The 21,090-nt window shown below is 44.8% G+C and overlaps 1 protein-coding gene across 1 annotated transcript in view; it reads right to left on the reverse strand.

The window, feature by feature from the left end:
* Positions 1 to 21,044, reverse strand: part of LOC130355582 (zinc finger protein 420-like) — a 94,177-nt gene extending 73,133 nt beyond the window's left edge. The window contains exons 1-3 of the mRNA XM_056555895.1: positions 20,910 to 21,044; positions 6,430 to 6,538; positions 3,076 to 3,179 (exon numbers count right to left, since the gene is read on the reverse strand). Coding sequence (XP_056411870.1) covers positions 3,076 to 3,179; positions 6,430 to 6,538; positions 20,910 to 21,029 — 333 coding nt within the window. The 5' untranslated portion in view covers positions 21,030 to 21,044. The remainder of the gene's footprint in view (positions 1 to 3,075; positions 3,180 to 6,429; positions 6,539 to 20,909) is intronic.
* Between the last annotated feature and the right edge of the window lie 46 nt (positions 21,045 to 21,090).

Here is a 21,090-nt window from a genome sequence, read left to right on the forward strand (position 1 = left end):
CTCTCCAGTCATCTACCTGTATTATATATAGGATCAGACGTCATGTGACCTCTGACCTCTCCGGTCATCTACCTGTATTATCTATAGGATCAGATGTCATGTGACCTCTCACCTCTCCGGTCATCTACCTGTATTATCTATAGGATCGGACGTCATGTGACCTTTGACCTCTCCGGTCATCCACCTGTATTATCTATAGGATCAGACGTCATGTGACCTCTGACCTCTCCGGTCATCTACCTGTATTATCTATAGGATCAGATGTCATGTGACCTCTCACCTCTCCAGTCATCTACCTGTATTATCTATAGGATCAGACGTCATGTGACCTCTCACCTCTCATCTACCTGTATTATCTATAGAATCAGTCGTCATGTGACCTCTCACCTCTCCGGTCATCTACCTGTATTATCTATAGAATCAGTCGTCATGTGACCTCTCACCTCTCCAGTCATCTACCTGTATTATCTATAGGATCAGACGTCATGTGACCTCTCACCTCTCCAGTCATCTACCTGTATTATCTATAGGATCAGACGTCATGTGACCTCTCACCTCTCCAGTCATCTACCTGTATTATCTATAGGATCAGACGTCATGTGACCTCTCACCTCTCCGGTCATCTACCTATATTATCTATAGGATCAGACGTCATGTGACCTCTCACCTCTCCGGTCATCTACCTGTATTATCTATAGGATCAGACGTCATGTGACCTCTCACCTCTCCGGTCATCTACCTGTATTATCTATAGGATCAGACGTCATGTGACCTCTCACCTCTCCGGTCATCTACCTGTATTATCTATAGGATCAGACGTCATGTGACCTCTGACCTCTCCGGTCATCTACCTGTATTATCTATAGGATCAGACGTCATGTGACCTCTGACCTCTCCGGTCATCTACCTGTATTATCTATAGGATCAGACGTCATGTGACCTCTCACCTCTCCAGTCATCTACCTGTATTATCTATAGGATCAGACGTCATGTGACCTCTCACCTCTCCGGTCATCTACCTGTATTATCTATAGAATCAGTCGTCATGTGACCTCTCACCTCTCCGGTCATCTACCTGTATTATCTATAGAATCAGTCGTCATGTGACCTCTCACCTCTCCAGTCATCTACCTGTATTATCTATAGGATCAGACGTCATGTGACCTCTCACCTCTCCAGTCATCTACCTGTATTATCTATAGGATCAGACGTCATGTGACCTCTCACCTCTCCAGTCATCTACCTGTATTATCTATAGGATCAGACGTCATGTGACCTCTCACCTCTCCAGTCATCTACCTGTATTATCTATAGGATCAGACGTCATGTGACCTCTCACCTCTCCGGTCATCTACCTATATTATCTATAGGATCAGACGTCATGTGACCTCTCACCTCTCCGGTCATCTACCTGTATTATCTATAGGATCAGACGTCATGTGACCTCTCACCTCTCCGGTCATCTACCTGTATTATCTATAGGATCAGACGTCATGTGACCTCTGACCTCTCCGGTCATCTACCTGTATTATCTATAGGATCAGACGTCATGTGACCTCTGACCTCTCCGGTCATCTACCTGTATTATCTATAGGATCAGACGTCATGTGACCTCTGACCTCTCCGGTCATCTACCTGTATTATCTATAGGATCAGACGTCATGTGACCTCTCACCTCTCCAGTCATCTACCTGTATTATCTATAGGATCAGACGTCATGTGACCTCTCACCTCTCTGGTCATCTACCTGTATTATCTATAGGATCAGACGTCATGTGACCTCTCACCTCTCCGGTCATCTACCTGTATTATCTATAGGATCAGATGTCATGTGACCTCTCACCTCTCCAGTCATCTACCTGTATTATCTATAGGATCAGACGTCATGTGACCTCTCACCTCTCCGGTCATCTACCTGTATTATCTATAGGATCAGACATCATGTGACCTCTCACCTCTCCAGTCATCTACCTGTATTATCTATAGGATCAGACGTCATGTGACCTCTCACCTCTCCGGTCATCTACCTGTATTATCTATAGGATCAGACGTCATGTGACCTCTCACCTCTCCAGTCATCTACCTGTATTATCTATAGGATCAGACGTCATGTGACCTCTGACCTCTCCAGTCATCTACCTGTATTATCTATAGGATCAGACGTCATGTGACCTCTGACCTCTCCGGTCATCTACCTGTATTATCTATAGGATCAGATGTCATGTGACCTCTCACCTCTCCAGTCATCTACCTGTATTATCTATAGGATCAGACGTCATGTGACCTCTCACCTCTTCGGTCATCTACCTGTATTATCTATAGGATCAGACGTCATGTGACCTCTCACCTCTCCAGTCATCTACCTGTATTATCTATAGGATCAGACGTCATGTGACCTCTCACCTCTCCAGTCATCTACCTGTATTATCTATAGGATCAGACGTCATGTGACCTCTCACCTCTCCAGTCATCTACCTGTATTATCTATAGGATCAGACGTCATGTGACCTCTCACCTCTCCAGTCATCTACCTGTATTATCTATAGGATCAGACGTCATGTGACCTCTCACCTCTCCAGTCATCTACCTGTATTATTTATAGGATCAGACGTCATGTGACCTCTCACCTCTCCAGTCATCTACCTGTATTATCTATAGGATCAGACGTCATGTGACCTCTCACCTCTCCAGTCATCTACCTGTATTATCTATAGGATCAGACGTCATGTGACCTCTCACCTCTCCAGTCATCTACCTGTATTATCTATAGGATCAGACGTCATGTGACCTCTCACCTCTCCAGTCATCTACCTGTATTATCTATAGGATCAGACGTCATGTGACCTCTCACCTCTCCGGTCATCTACCTGTATTATCTATAGGATCAGACGTCATGTGACCTCTCACCTCTCCAGTCATCTACCTGTATTATTTATAGGATCAGACGTCATGTGACCTCTCACCTCTCCAGTCATCTACCTGTATTATCTATAGGATCAGACGTCATGTGACCTCTCACTTCTCCAGTCATCTACCTGTATTATCTATAGGATCAGACGTCATGTGACCTCTCACCTCTCCGGTGATCAGGTGGATGATCTCTAGGGTGAGGTCTAGTATCCTGGCAGCCATGATGTCTCTCTCCTCCTCCATCACCTTTATCTGTGAGAGTCCAGAACCTGCAGAGGGAGAACAAGGACGGGGACAGAATCATCTTATATCAGAATATTATGTACTAAACATTTATTCCTATCTGGACATTTATGGCAAATCCACAGGATCGAGTCTGATACGTGGGGGTCCTACCTCCCGGACCTGCACTGATCCTAAAGGACTCCCGACTCCTTCCGGCTTGTGGCATCTGGAGGTAGTTGGGAAGCCAAAAACAACCGAGGCGGGTGTAGCTGCCCCGCTGTGCCATCACGCCGCACAACCGACACCCGCACAACGTTCGGAACTAAATGTTCCTAACGCTGGCTAGTGGAGTACCCCTTTAAGGGGAGTTGTTTTGGATTCCAGACCACCTCCGGCCTCTGATCACGTGACAGATGTGAGTCCCGCCTATCGGACACCTACAGATCCTGTGGAGAAGCCATAAATACTAAGATGGGGGGATACCCCTTTAATACAAGACAATTATAGGCTAAATGTGCTGAGAGTAAAGGGATCATCTCTTTCTATGACATACAGAAAGTCATAATCGCCCAACATGTATACACTGCCCCGATACCGACGGCCAACATGTATACACTGCCCCGATACCGACGGCCAACATGTATACACTGCCCCGATACCGACGTCCAACATGTATACACTGCCCCGATACCGACGGCCAACATGTATACACTGCCCCGATACCGACGGCCAACATGTATATACTGCGCCGATACCAACGTCCAACATGTATACACTGCGCCGATACCAACGGCCAACATGTATACACTGCGCCGATACCAACAGCCAACATGTATACACTGCGCCGATACCAACGGCCAACATGTATACACTGCCCCGATACCAACGGCCAACATGTATACACTGCCCCGATACCAACGTCCAACATGTATACACTGCACCGATACCGACGGCCAACATGTATACACTGCCCCGATACCGACGGCCAACATGTATACACTGCGCCGATACCAACGTCCAACATGTATACACTGCCCCGATACCGACGGCCAACATGTATACACTGCCCCGATACCGACGGCCAACATGTATACACTGCACCGATACCAACGGCCAACATGTATACACTGCACCGATACCGACGGCCAACATGTATACACTGCACCGATACCGACGGCCAACATGTATACACTGCACCGATACCGACGGCCAACATGTATACACTGCACCGATACCGACGGCCAACATGTATACACTGCCCCGATACCGACGGCCAACATGTATACACTGCGCCGATACCGACGTCCAACATGTATACACTGCGCCGATACCGACGTCCAACATGTATACACTGCGCCGATACCGACGTCCAACATGTATACACTGCGCCGATACCGACGTCCAACATGTATACACTGCGCCGATACCGACGTCCAACATGTATACACTGCGCCGATACCAACGTCCAACATGTATACACTGCGCCGATACCAAAGGCCAACATGTACACACTGCCCCGATACCGACGGCCAACATGTATACACTGCGCCGATACCAAAGGCCAACATGTACACACCGCGCCGATACCAACAGCCAACATGTATACACTGCACCGATACCGGCGCCCAACATGGGGCACCGAACACTGTGGAGGACGGCACTCATCTCCCATCTCCACTCACTATGACATAAGTCCATAGTAACCCAGAGGGGCCCATATCTTAGGGGCCACACAGGGAGGATATATGTGCAGGAATCAGTGTAAGCAAAAAGACCTCCCCCCCCCATTCCTAAACAGCCCACGACATCAGCCCCTACTCCCCCCAGCCCCCGACATCAGCCCCTACTCCCCCCAGCCCCCGACATCAGCCCCTACTCCCCCCAGCCCCCGACATCAGCCCCATTCCTAAACAGCCCCCGACATCAGCCCCTACTCCCCCCAGCCCCTGACATCAGCCCCTACTCCCCCCCAGCCCCCGACATCAGCCCCTACTCCCCCCCAGCCCCCGACATCAGCCCCTACTCCCCCCCGCCCCCGACATCAGCCCCTACTCCCCCCAGCCCCCGACATCAGCCCCTACTCCCCCCCAGCCCCCGACATCAGCCCCTACTCCCCCCAGCCCCCGACATCAGCCCCATTCCTAAACAGCCCCCGACATCAGCCCCTACTCCCCCCAGCCCCCGACATCAGCCCCTACTCCCCCCCAGCCCCCGACATCAGCCCCTACTCCCCCCCAGCCCCCGACATCAGCCCCTACTCCCCCCCCAGCCCCCGACATCAGCCCCTACTCCCCCCCCAGCCCCCGACATCAGCCCCTACTCCCCCCCCAGCCCCCGACATCAGCCCCTACTCCCCCCAGCCCCCGACATCAGCCCCTACTCCCCCCCAGCCCCCGACATCAGCCCCTACTCCCCCCCAGCCCCCGACATCAGCCCCTACTCCCCCCCAGCCCCCGACATCAGCCCCTACTCCCCCCCCCAGCCCCCGACATCAGCCCCTACTCCCCCCCCCAGCCCCCGACATCAGCCCCTACTCCCCCCCAGCCCCCGACATCAGCCCCTACTCCCCCCCCAGCCCCCGACATCAGCCCCTACTCCCCCCCCAGCCCCCGACATCAGCCCCTACTCCCCCCCAGCCCCCGACATCAGCCCCTACTCCCCCCCAGCCCCCGACATCAGCCCCTACTCCCCCCAGCCCCCGACATCAGCCCCATTCCTAAACAGCCCCCGACATCAGCCCCTACTCCCCCCAGCCCCCGACATCAGCCCCTACTCCCCCCAGCCCCCGACATCAGCCCCTACTCCCCCCAGCCCCCGACATCAGCCCCTACTCCCCCCAGCCCCCGACATCAGCCCCTACTCCCCCCAGCCCCCGACATCAGCCCCTACTCCCCCCCAGCCCCCGACATCATCCCCTACTCCCCCCCAGCCCCCGACATCAGCCCCTACTCCCCCCAGCCCCCGACATCAGCCCCTACTCCCCCCCAGCCCCCGACATCAGCCCCTACTCCCCCCCAGCCCCCGACATCAGCCCCTACTCCCCCCCAGCCCCCGACATCAGCCCCTACTCCCCCCAGCCCCCGACATCAGCCCCTACTCCCCCCACGGCCCCCATCAGCTGCTTTAAATAACACACAGGTAACACATGGGGCTGATCTGGCAGCAGGATGGGAGTTATAGTCAGACTAATAATAACACCAGGTGACCCCCCTGTACACACAGTCCTGTATATATACTGTACATATATATATATATATATATATATATATATATATATATATAATCATCACTCACAACTCCAGGGTGATCTCCAGGAACTACAACTCCTCTCCTCACTGTCCACTGCTGCTTCCTGGTGTGATGTCACCAGAAGGGGCGGAGCCTCCAGGAGAACAGGAAGTGACTGCAGTGTATACAGAGGAAGGGGGATTACATGGGACTGTATATAGCAGGGGAGTGATGTTATTTACATGGGACTGTATATAGGAGGGGAGGGATGTTATTTACATGGGACTGTATATAGCAGGGGAGTGATGTTATTTACATGGGACTGTATATAGGAGGGAGTGATGTTATTTACATGGGACTGTATACTGGAGGGGAGTGATGTTATTTACATGGGACTGTATATAGGAGGGGAGTGATGTTATTTACATGGGACTGTATACTGGAGGGAGTGATGTTATTTACATGGGACTGTATACAGGAGGGGAGTGATGTTATTTACATGGGACTGTATATAGGAGGGGAGTGATGTTATTTACATGGGACTGTATATAGGAGGGAGTGATGTTATTTACATGGGACTGTATATAGGAGGGCAGTGATGTTATTTACATGGGACTGTATACTGGAGGGGAGTGATGTTATTTACATGGGGCTGTATACTGGAGGGGAGTGATGTTATTTACATGGGACTGTATACTGGAGGGAGTGATGTTATTTACATGGGACTGTATACAGGAGGGGAGTGATGTTATTTACATGGGACTGTATACTGGAGGGAGTGATGTTATTTACATGGGACTGTATATAGGAGGGCAGTGATGTTATTTACATGGGACTGTATATAGGAGGGAGTGATGTTATTTACATGGGACTATATATAGGAGGGCAGTGATGTTATTTACATGGGACTGTATACTGGAGGGGAGTGATGTTATTTACATGGGACTGTATACTGGAGGGAGTGATGTTATTTACATGGGACTGTATACAGGAGGGGAGTGATGTTATTTACATGGGACTGTATGTAGGAGGGGAGTGATGTTATTTACATGGGACTGTATATAGGAGGGGAGTGATGTTATTTACATGGGACTGTATACTGGAGGGGAGTGATGTTATTTACATGGGACTGTATATAGGAGGGGAGTGATGTTATTTACATGGGACTGTATATAGGAGGGAGTGATGTTATTTACATGGGACTGTATATAGGAGGGGAGTGATATTATTTACATGGGACTGTATATAGGAGGGGAGTGATGTTATTTACATGGGACTGTATATAGGAGGGGAGTGATGTTATTTACATGGGACTGTATGTAGGAGGAGATTGATGTTATTTACATGGGACTGTATATAGGAGGGGAGTGATGTTATTTACATGGGACTGTATATAGGAGGGGAGTGATGTTATTTACATGGGACTGTATATAGGAGGGGAGTGATGTTATTTACATGGGACTGTATACTGGAGGGAGTGATGTTATTTACATGGGACTGTATATAGGAGGGGAGTGATGTTATTTACATGGGACTGTATATAGGAGGGAGTGATGTTATTTACATGGGACTGTATACTGGAGGGGAGTGGTGTTATTTACATGGGACTGTATATAGGAGGGAGTGATGTTATTTACATGGGACTGTATATAGGAGGGAGTGATGTTATTTACATGGGACTGTATATAGGAGGGGAGTGATGTTATTTACATGGGACTGTATACTGGAGGGAGTGATGTTATTTACATGGGACTGTATATAGGAGGGGAGTGATGTTATTTACATGGGACTGTATATAGGAGGGAGTGATGTTATTTACATGGGACTGTATACTGGAGGGAGTGATGTTATTTACATGGGACTGTATATAGGAGGGGAGTGATGTTATTTACATGGGACTGTATATTGGAGGGAGTGATGTTATTTACATGGGACTGTATACAGGAGGGGAGTGATGTTATTTACATGGGACTGTATACAGGAGGGGAGTGATGTTATTTACATGGGACTGTATATAGGAGGGAGTGATGTTATTTACATGGGACTGTATATAGGAGGGGAGTGATGTTATTTACATGGGACTGTATACAGGAGGGGAGTGATGTTATTTACATGGGACTGTATATAGGAGGGGAGTGATGTTATTTACATGGGACTGTATATTGGAGGGGATTGATGTTATTTACATGGGACTGTATATAGGAGGGGAGTGATGTTATTTACATGGGACTGTATATAGGAGGGGAGTGATGTTATTTACATGGGACTGTATACTGGAGGGAGTGATGTTATTTACATGGGACTGTATATAGAAGGGGAGTGATGTTATTTACATGGGACTGTATATAGGAGGGGAGTGATGTTATTTACATGGGACTGTATACTGGAGGGGAGTGATGTTATTTACATGGGACTGTATACTGGAGGGGAGTGATGTTATTTACATGGGACTGTATACTGGAGGGGAGTGATGTTATTTACATGGGACTGTATATAGGAGGGGAGTGATGTTATTTACATGGGACTGTATACTGGAGGGGAGTGATGTTATTTACATGGGACTGTATACTGGAGGGAGTGATGTTATTTACATGGGACTGTATACTGGAGGGAGTGATGTTATTTACATGGGACTGTATATAGGAGGGGAGTGATGTTATTTACATGGGACTGTATACTGGAGGGGAGTGATGTTATTTACATGGGACTGTATACTGGAGGGAGTGATGTTATTTACATGGGACTGTATACTGGAGGGGAGTGATGTTATTTACATGGGACTGTATATAGGAGGGGAGTGATGTTATTTACATGGGACTGTATACTGGAGGGGAGTGATGTTATTTACATGGGACTGTATACTGGAGGGAGTGATGTTATTTACATGGGACTGTATACTGGAGGGAGTGATGTTATTTACATGGGACTGTATATAGGAGGGGAGTGATGTTATTTACATGGGACTGTATATAGCAGGGGAGTGATGTTATTTACATGGGACTGTATATAGGAGGGGAGTGATGTTATTTACATGGGACTGTATACTGGAGGGGAGTGATGTTATTTACATGGGACTGTATACTGGAGGGAGTGATGTTATTTACATGGGACTGTATACTGGAGGGGAGTGATGTTATTTACATGGGACTGTATATAGGAGGGGAGTGATGTTATTTACATGGGACTGTATACTGGAGGGGAGTGATGTTATTTACATGGGACTGTATACTGGAGGGAGTGATGTTATTTACATGGGACTGTATACTGGAGGGAGTGATGTTATTTACATGGGACTGTATATAGGAGGGGAGTGATGTTATTTACATGGGACTGTATACTGGAGGGGAGTGATGTTATTTACATGGGACTGTATATAGGAGGGGAGTGGTGTTATTTACATGGGACTGTATACAGGAGGGGAGTGATGTTATTTACATGGGACTGTATACTGGAGGGGAGTGATGTTATTTACATGGGACTGTATACTGGAGGGGAGTGATGTTATTTACATGGGACTGTATATAGGAGGGGAGTGATGTTATTTACATGGGACTGTATACAGGAGGGGAGTGATGTTATTTACATGGGACTGTATACTGGAGGGGAGTGATGTTATTTACATGGGACTGTATATAGGAGGGGAGTGATGTTATTTACATGGGACTGTATACTGGAGGGGAGTGATGTTATTTACATGGGACAGTATATAGGAGGGAGTGATGTTATTTACATGGGACTGTATATTGGAGGGAGTGATGTTATTTACATGGGACTGTATATTGGAGGGAGTGATGTTATTTACATGGGACTGTATATAGGAGGGGAGTGATGTTATTTACATGGGACTGTATATAGGAGGGGAGTGATGTTATTTACATGGGACTGTATATTGGAGGGAATGATGTTATTTACATGGGACTGTATATAGGAGGGGAGTGATGTTATTTACATGGGACTGTATATAGGAGGGGAGTGATGTTATTTACATGGGACTGTATATAGGAGGGGAGGGATGTTATTTACATGGGACTGTATATAGGAGGGAGTGATGTTATTTACATGGGACTGTATACTGGAGGGGAGTGATGTTATTTACATGGGACTGTATATAGGAGGGGAGTGGTGTTATTTACAAGGGACTGTATCCTGGAGGGAGTGATGTTATTTACATGGGACTGTATATAGGAGGGAGTGATGTTATTTACATGGGACTGTATACTGGAGGGAGTGGTGTTATTTACATGGGACTGTATACTGGAGGGGAGTGATGTTATTTACATGGGACTGTATATAGGAGGGGAGTGATGTTATTTACATGGGACTGTATATAGGAGGGGAGTGATGTTATTTACATGGGACTGTATATAGGAGGGGAGTGATGTTATTTACATGGGACTGTATATAGGAGGGAGTGATGTTATTTACATGGGACTGTATATTGGAGGGAGTGATGTTATTTACATGGGACTGTATATAGGAGGGGAGTGATGTTATTTACATGGGACTGTATTTAGGAGGGGAGTGATGTTATTTACATGGGACTGTATATAGGAGGGAGTGATGTTATTTACATGGGACTGTATATAGGAGGGGAGTGATGTTATTTACATGGGACTGTATATAGGAGGGGAGTGATGTTATTTACATGGGACTGTATATAGGAGGGGAGTGATGTTATTTACATGGGACTGTATACTGGAGGGAGTGATGTTATTTACATGGGACTGTATGTAGGAGGGAGTGATGTTATTTACATGGGACTGTATATAGGAGGGGATTGATGTTATTTACATGGGACTGTATATAGGAGGGGAGTGATGTTATTTACATGGGACTGTATACTGGAGGGAGTGATGTTATTTACATGGGACTGTATACTGGAGGGAGTGATGTTATTTACATGGGACTGTATACTGGAGGGAGTGATGTTATTTACATGGGACTGTATATAGGAGGGGAGTGATGTTATTTACATGGGACTGTATACAGGAGGGGAGTGATGTTATTTACATGGGACTGTATATAGGAGGGGAGTGATGTTATTTACATGGGACTGTATACAGGAGGGGAGTGATGTTATTTACATGGGACTGTATATAGGAGGGGAGTGATGTTATTTACATGGGACTGTATACTGGAGGGGAGTGATGTTATTTACATGGGACTGTATATAGGAGGGGAGTGATGTTATTTACATGGGACTGTATATTGGAGGGAGTGATGTTATTTACATGGGACTGTATATAGGAGGGAGTGATGTTATTTACATGGGACTGTATGTAGGAGGGGAGTGATGTTATTTACATGGGACTGTATACTGGAGGGAGTGATGTTATTTACATGGGACTGTATACTGGAGGGGAGTGATGTTATTTACATGGGACTGTATATAGGAGGGGAGTGATGTTATTTACATGGGACTATATACTGGAGGGGAGTGATGTTATTTACATGGGACTGTATACTGGAGGGAGTGATGTTATTTACATGGGACTGTATACTGGAGGGAGTGATGTTATTTACATGGGACTGTATATAGGAGGGGAGTGATGTTATTTACATGGGACTGTATACTGGAGGGGAGTGATGTTATTTACATGGGACTGTATATAGGAGGGGAGTGATGTTATTTACATGGGACTGTATACTGGAGGGGAGTGTTGTTATTTACATGGGACTGTATACTGGAGGGGAGTGATGTTATTTACATGGGACTGTATACTGGAGGGGAGTGATGTTATTTACATGGGACTGTATACTGGAGGGAGTGATGTTATTTACATGGGACTGTATACTGGAGGGAGTGATGTTATTTACATGGGACTGTATACTGGAGGGAGTGATGTTATTTACATGGGACTGTATATAGGAGGGAGTGATGTTATTTACATGGGACTGTATACTGGAGGGGAGTGATGTTATTTACATGGGACTGTATACTGGAGGGAGTGATGTTATTTACATGGGACTGTATACTGGAGGGGAGTGATGTTATTTACATGGGACTGTATACTGGAGGGGAGTGATGTTATTTACATGGGACTGTATACTGGAGGGGAGTGATGTTATTTACATGGGACTGTATACTGGAGGGAGTGATGTTATTTACATGGGACTGTATACTGGAGGGGAGTGTTGTTATTTACATGGGACTGTATATAGGAGGGGAGTGATGTTATTTACATTGGACTGTATACTGGAGGGGAGTGTTGTTATTTACATGGGACTGTATACTGGAGGGAGTGATGTTATTTACATGGGACTGTATACTGGAGGGGAGTGATGTTATTTACATGGGACTGTATATAGGAGGGGAGTGATGTTATTTACATGGGACTGTATATAGGAGGGAGTGATGTTATTTACATGGGACTGTATATTGGAGGGAGTGATGTCATTTACATGGGACTGTATATTGGAGGGAGTTATGTTATTTACATGGGACTGTATATAGGAGAGGAGTGATGTTATTTACATGGGACTGTATATTGGAGGGAGTGATGTTATTTACATGGGACTGTATATTGGAGGGAGTGATGTTATTTACATGGGACTGTATACTGGAGGGGAGTGATGTTATTTACATGGGACTGTATACTGGAGGGAGTGATATTATTTACATGGGACTGTATATAGGAGGGAGTGATGTTATTTACATGGGACTGTATACTGGAGGGAGTGATATTATTTACATGGGACTGTATATAGGAGGGAGTGATGTTATTTACATGGGACTGTATACTGGAGGGGAGTGATGTTATTTACATGGGACTGTATACTGGAGGGAGTGATGTTATTTACATGGGACTGTATACTGGAGGGGAGTGATGTTATTTACATGGGACTGTATACTGGAGGGGAGTGATGTTATTTACATGGGACTGTATACTGGAGGGGAGTGATGTTATTTACATGGGACTGTATACTGGAGGGGAGTGATGTTATTTACATGGGACTGTATACTGGAGGGGAGTGATGTTATTTACAGGGCTGTGGAGTCGGTAGATAAATGTTCCGACTCCTCTGTATTAATATGCTGTTGTATTTTATACATTCCTTGAAGGAAAGAAAGGCCACCTACCTGTCATTACCACAGGACTACAGGCTGGGAAGCCAACAGTCTACTGTATGGAACAGTTTGTGTGCTGATCTGCTGCTGAAGATAGGGCAGTGGGAGGATCCAGGAAGGGGCATTTATTATAACACATGATTTCCCTAGTAGAATCCCATAGTCATGTTTAAAGTTTAAAGGGGTACTCCGCCCCTAGACATCTTATCCCCTATCCGAAGGATAGCGGATAAGATGTCAGATCGCCGGGGTCCTGCTGCTGGGGACCCCCGGGATCTCCGCTGCGGCACCGCGCTTTCATTACTGTACAGAGCGAGTTCGCTCTGTGCGTATTGACGGGCGATACAGGGGACAGAGCAGCATGACGTCATGGTTCCGCCCCTCGTGACATCACGGCCCGCCCCCTTAATGCAAGTCTATGGCAGGGGGCGTGACGACCACCACGCCCCCTCCCATAGACTTGTATTGAGGGGGCAGGCGGTGATGTAACGATGCTCTGGCCCCTGTATCACCCGTCATTACGCGCAGAGCAAACTCGGGACCCCAGTGATCTGACATCTTATCCCCTATCCTTTGGATAGGGGATAAGATGTTTAGGGGCGGAGTACCCCTTTAAGCTAACAATCGAGTTTACAAGTTTTTATAGCCTTAGCTGAATGGCAGCAGTTTTTCCAATGGTTTACAGCTTCAGTCTTGAACTATTAACCCTCCATTCCCTTCACTTATACAAGTGTCTCTAGTCCTGCAAAAAACATATTTCCTTAACCCCTTATCAGTGAGGGGCGAGGTTACCCATAGTTCCCTGTAACAGCAGAACACAACACTATGGAAAGTATAAGTATTGCCGCTCCTAATTGTGCGTTGCGTGCCAAATAGTAAAGCACATGAAAAGCTTCTTCCCGGTCACTTAACGTGTTCGTTTTGCAGTTACGTGAGGCCCTGCATGCATTGGTCTTTATTCTTACAGTAGAGAAGTCATTTATTATAACTTTTTGTGAATTGGGACATTTAAACTTGCTTTTTTTAATTTTTTATTCCAATCTAAATTTAGTAGGAGTCGGAGTCGGTGCATTGTTTGCCGACTCCAACTCCAGGTACCCAAAATTTCGTCCGACTCCACAGCCCTGGTTATGAGTGTAGTATGAGTGTAATAAAGTGTGGTATGAGTGTAATAAAGTGTTGTATGAGTGTAATATAAGTGTGGTATGAGTGTAATACAAGTGTGGTCTAAGTGTGGTATGAGTGTAATATTAGATAATATAAGTGTGGTATGGGTGTTGCATGAGTGTGGTACGAGTGTAATAAAGTGTTGTATGAGTTTAATATAAGTGTGGTATGAGTGTAATACAAGTGTGGTCTAAGGGTGGTATGAGTGTAATATAAGTGTGGTATGAGTGTGCTATGAGTGTAATATAAGTGTGGTATGAGTGTAATATAAGTGGGGTATGAGTGTAATAAAGTGTTGTATGAGTGTAATATAAGTGTGGTATGAGTGTAATAAAGTGTTGTATGAGTGTAATATAAGTGTGGTATGAGTGTAATATTAGATAATATAAGTGTGGTATGGGTGTTGCATGAGTGTGGTACGAGTGTAATAAAGTGTTGTATGAGTTTAATATAAGTGTGGTATGAGTGTAATACAAGTGTGGTCTAAGGGTGGTATGAGTGTAATATAAGTGTGGTATGAGTGTGCTATGAGTGTAATATAAGTGTGGTATGAGTGTAATATAAGTGTGGTATGAGTGTAATATAAGTGTGGTATGAGTGTAATATAAGTGTGGTATGAGTGTGCTATGAGTGTAATATAAGTGTGGTATGAGTGTAATATAAGTGTGGTATGGGTGTGGTATGAGTGTAATATAATTGTGGTATGAGTGTAATATAAGTGTGGTATGAGTGTGCTATGAGTGTAATATAAGTGTGGTATGAGTGTAATATAAGTGTGGTATGAGTGTAATATAAGTGTGGTATGAGTGTAATATAAGTGTGGTATGAGTGTGCTATGAGTGTAATATAAGTGTGGTATGAGTGTAATATAAGTGTGGTATGAGTGTAATATAAGTGTGGTATGAGTGTAATATAAGTGTGGTATGAGTGTGGTATGAGTGTAATATAAGTGTGGTATGAGTGTAATATAAGTGTGGTATGAGTGTGCTATGAGTGTAATATAAGTGTGTATGAGTGTAATATAAGTGTGGTATGAGTGTAATATAAGTGTTGTATGAGTGTAATATAAGTGTGGTATGAGTGTAATATAAGTGTGGTATGAGTGTGCTATGATTGTAATATAAGTGTGGTATGAGTGTAATATAAGTGTGGTATGAGTGTAATATAAGTGTGGTATGAGTGTGCTATGATTGTAATATAAGTGTTGTATGAGTGTAATATAAGTGTGGTATGAGTGTAATATATGTGTGGTATGAGTGTAATATAAGTGTGGTATGAGTGTAATATAAGTGTGGTATGAGTGTAATATAGGTGTGGTATGAGTGTAATATAAGTGTGGTATGAGTGTAATATAAGTGTGCTATGAGTGTAATATAAGTGTGGTATGAGTGTAATATAAGTGTGGTATGAGTGTAATATAAGTGTGGTATGAGTGTAATATAAGTGTGGTTTGAGTGTAATATAAGTGTGGTATGAGTGTAATATAAGTGTTGTATGAGTGTAATATAAGTGTGGTATGAGTGTAATATAAGTGTGGTATGAGTGTAATATAAGTGTTGTATGAGTGTAATATAAGTGTGGTATGAGTGTAATATAAGTGTGGTATGAGTGTAATATAAGTGTTGTATGAGTGTAATATAAGTGTGGTTTGAGTGTAATATAAGTGTGGTATGAGTGTAATATAAGTGTTGTATGAGTGTAATATAAGTGTGGTATGAGTGTAATATAAGTGTGGTATGAGTGTAATATAAGTGGTATGGGTGTTGTATGAGTGTGGTATGAGTGTAATATAAGTGTGGTTTGAGTGTAATATAAGTGTGGTATGGGTGTTGTATGAGTGTAATATAAGTGTGGTATGAGTGTTGTATGAGTGTAATATAAGTGTGGTATGAGTGTAATATAAGTGTGGTATGAGTGTAATATAAGTGTGGTATAAGTGTGGTATGAGTGTAATATAAGTGTGGTATGAATGTAATATAAGTGTGGTATGGGTGTGCTATGAATGTAATATAAGTGTGGTATGAATGTAATATAAGTGTGGTATGGGTGTTGTATGAGTGTAATATAAGTGTGGTATGAGTGTGGCATGGGTGTGGCATGAGTGTCATATAAGTGTGGTATGAGTGTAATATAAGTGTGGTATAAGTGTGGTATGAGTGTAATATAAGTGTGGTATGAATGTAATATAAGTGTGGTATGGGTGTGGTATGAATGTAATATAAGTGTGGTATGAATGTAATATAAGTGTGGTATGGGTGTTGTATGAGTGTAAAATAAGTGTGGTATGAGTGTAATATAAGTGTGGTAAGAATGTAATATGTGTGGTATGAATGTAATATAAGTGTGGTATGAGTGTAATATAAGTGTGGTATGAATGTAATATAAGTGTGGTATGGGTGTTGTATGAATGTAATATAAGTGTGGTATGGGTGTTGTATGAATGTAATACAAGAGTGGTATGAGTGTAATATAAGTGTGGTATGAGTGTAATATAAGTGTGGTATGAGTGTAATATAAGTGTGGTATGAGTGTAATATAAGTGTGGTATGAGTGTAATATAAGTGTTGCATGAGTGTAATATAAGTGTGGTATGAGTGTAATATAAGTGTGGTATGAGTGTAATATAAGTGTGGTATGAGTGTAATATAAGTGTGGTATGAGTGTAATATAAGTGTGGTATGAGTGTAAAATAAGTGTTGTATGAGTGTAAAATAAGTGTGGTATGAATGTAATATAAGTGTGGTATGAATGTAATATAAGTGTGGTATGAATGTAATATAAGTGTGGTATGGGTGTTGTATGAATGTAATATAAGTGTGGTATGGGTGTTGTATGAATGTAATACAAGAGTGGTATGAGTGTAATATAAGTGTGGTATGAGTGTAATATAAGTGTGGTATGAGTGTAATATAAGTGTGGTATGAGTGTAATATAAGTGTTGTATGAGTGTAATATAAGTGTGGTATGAGTGTAATATAAGTGGGGTATGAGTGTAATATAAGTGTGGTATGAGTGTAATATAAGTGGGGTATGAGTGTAATATAAGTGTAATATGAGTGTAATATAAGTGCGGTATGAGTGTAATATAAGTGGGGTATGAGTGTAATATAAGTGTAATATGAGTGTAATATAAGTGCGGTATGAGTGTAATATAAGTGTAATATAAGTGTAATATAAGTGTGGTATGAGTGTAATATAAGTGTAATATGAGTGTAATATAAGTGTGGTATGAGTGTAATATAAGTGTGGTATGAGTGTAATATAAGTGTGGTATGAGTGTAATATAAGTGTGGTATGAGTGTAATATAAGTGGGGTATGAGTGTAATATAAGTGTAATATGAGTGTAATATAAGTGTGGTATGGGTGTAATATAAGTGTGGTATGAGTGTAATATAAGTGTGGTATGGGTGTAATATAAGTGTGGTATGGGTGTAATATAAGTGTGGTATGGGTGTGGTATGAGTGTAATATAAGTGTGGTATGAGTGTAATATAAGTGGGGTATGAGTGTAATATAAGTGTAATATGAGTGTAATATAAGTGTGGTATGGGTGTAATATAAGTGTGGTATGAGTGTAATATAAGTGTGGTATGGGTGTAATATAAGTGTGGTATGGGTGTAATATAAGTGTGGTATGGGTGTGGTATGAGTGTAATATAAGTGTGGTATGAGTGTAATATAAGTGTGGTATGAGTGTAATATAAGTGTGGTATGGGTGTAATATAAGTGTGGTATGGGTGTAATATAAGTGTGGTATGAGTGTAATATAAGTGTGGTATGAGTGTAATATAAGTGTGGTATGAGTGTGGTATGGGTGTAATATAAGTGTGGTATGGGTGTAATATAAGTGTGGTATGAGTGTAATATAAGTGTGGTATGGGTGTAATATAAGTGTGGTATGAGTGTAATATAAGTGTGGTATGAGTGTAATATAAGTGTGGTATGGGTGTAATATAAGTGTGGTATGGGTGTAATATAAGTGTGGTATGAGTGTAATATAAGTGTGGTATGGGTGTGGTATGAGTGTGGTATGAGTGTTCGCCCATGTCCTCACCCCTTGCCAAGGACCATCTGGAGTCCAGATAAAGAAGATAAAGGAATCTCTATCACGTAGATCTTATTCTGTCTCCGGATTGGCTGATATCTGGACAATTTACACTATATAGACAGTTCTGTTATCTGATCAAATTGTATATGCCGGGAAGATCATAGTCACATGCTCCATTGTAATCTTGCCTAATTAATTAATAATAATTTCTTTTTAATTTGTTCCAGCTGTTTCACGTTGTCATTATCTAATCATAATGTATGTGTGACCCGGAGCCCATACAGCAGGGGGTCTCCCGCTCATCAGCTTGGCACACAAAGGCCCCAAACACATGAGGAAATAGCCGGGTCTACATAACTTCCTTACCCAGTGCTTCCCAACCAGGGTGCCTCCAGCTGATGCAAAAACTACAACTCCCAGCATGCCCGGACAGCTGAAGGCTACACACTGGTCTGGAAACCTTGACGTACACGGTCAAACCTTCAGTTGGGCCGCAAGGTCTCTGAATTGAGGACAAACTGAGGCAAGGCATGCTGGGAGTTGTAGTTGTACAGCAGCTGGTCTGATGAGTATGGAGGATCACTAAGAGAAAAGGATCTGCCACGATGGATGTCACAAACCTTATGTTCACGGGAAGAGAAGACGCTGTCTGAGGCAGTAGTGACTCCTCCCTCTCTCCTGACAGGAAGTTGTGTGGTCCTCTCATTGTTAGTGTGGTGTTGTCTCAGCAGCTCCCTGACTCCTCCCTCTCTCCTGACAGGAAGTTGTGTGGTCCTCTCATTGTCAGTGTGGAGTTGTCTCAGCAGCTCCCTGTCTCCTCCCTTTCTCCTGACAGGAAGTTGTGTGGTCCTCTCATTGTCAGTGTGGTGTTGTCTCAGCAGCTCCCTGTCTCCTCCCTTTCTCCTGACAGGAAGTTGTGTGGTCCTCTCATTGTCAGTGTGGTGTTGTCTCAGCAGCTCCCTGACTCCTCCCTCTCTCCTGACAGGAAGCTGTGTGTTCCTCTTATTGTCATTGTAGTGTTGTCTCAGCAGCTCCCTGACTCTTTTCCTTTCTCCTGACAGGAAGTTGTGTGATCCTTTCATTGTCAGTGTGGTGTTGTCTCAGCAGCTCCCTGACTCCTCCCTCTCTCCTGACAGGAAGTTGTGTGGTCCTCTCATTGTCACTGTGGTGTTGTCTCAGCAGGTATGGCTGGATCTTGTCTCTGAGTGATGTCATCACCTCTGACCAGCCTTTATACCAGTGTTTCCCAACAAGGGTGCCTCCAGCTGTTGCAAACTACAACTCCCAGCATGCCTGGACAGCCAAAGGCTGTCCGGGCATGCTGGGAGTTGTAGTTTTGCAGCAGCTGGAGGCACCCTGGTTGGGAAACACTGCCCTATAAACATACATACATGTATATCCTTATTAGGACATTTAGTGAAAATTGAGTGGTTACAGCACGCTGCCTTGTGCTGAGCAATACGACAGGCAGAGGAGAAGACAGGGAATGAATACTGCAGGTGCTGCAGACTTCTGGAGAGACAGTCTGCTGCATACTGAAATGTTCTGCATCAGCTCTGGGGGGAAGTGGTGGGAGTCTGACGGGTGTGTCTGGGTTCGGTGGGGGAGTCTGACGGGTGTGTCTGGGTTCGGTGGGGGAGTCTGACGGGTGTGTCTGGGTTCGGTGGGGGAGTCTGACGGGTGTGTCTGGGTTCGGTGGGGGAGTCTGACGGGTGTGTCTGGGTTCGGTGGGGGAGTCTGACGGGTGTGTCTGGGTTCGGTGGGGGAGTCTGACGGGTGTGTCTGGGTTCGGTGGGGGAGTCTGACGGGTGTGTCTGGGTTCGGTGGGGGAGTCTGACGGGTGTGTCTGGGTTCGGTGGGGGAGTCTGACGGGTGTGTCTGGGTTCGGTGGGGGAGTCTGACGGGTGTGTCTGGGTTCGGTGGGGGAGTCTGACGGGTGTGTCTGGGTTCGGTGGGGGAGTCTGACGGGTGTGTCTGGGTTCGGTGGGGGAGTCTGGCAGAGACTACGTGAACTGGGGATAAGGTAGGTGTTCATGGGGGGGGCAGAAGGTTGGGAGTCGTAGTTTTGCAACAGCTGGAGGCATCCTCGTTGGGAAACGCTGACTATATGGGACAAGATGTCTTAGGATCGCACAGGATGACACTGTACACTCTACATCGAGCAGACCACGCCCCTGAGCACCAGAGGCCGCACTCATCGCCTCCATTTGTCGCCTGAAGCGGCGCCATCTTTCCTAGGACATCTTCCTTCTGATTCCCACCTCACGCTGGTCTCCGGTATAATGGCGGTCGGTATAATCTACAGCGGTGATTGGAGACACTCCCTCTTCGGCATAGCATCGCTCAGACTTCGGTACCGCTGGTATTGTACTGTAGTACATGTGACCCGTAGACAGGTGGCAGCAGCTTCCCGGGGCCGCAGAGGTAGCGAGATGGGTGTAC

Source organism: Hyla sarda, chromosome 2, assembly GCF_029499605.1.
Source record: "Hyla sarda isolate aHylSar1 chromosome 2, aHylSar1.hap1, whole genome shotgun sequence".
In the NCBI taxonomy this organism is placed as follows: Eukaryota; Metazoa; Chordata; class Amphibia; order Anura; family Hylidae; genus Hyla; species Hyla sarda.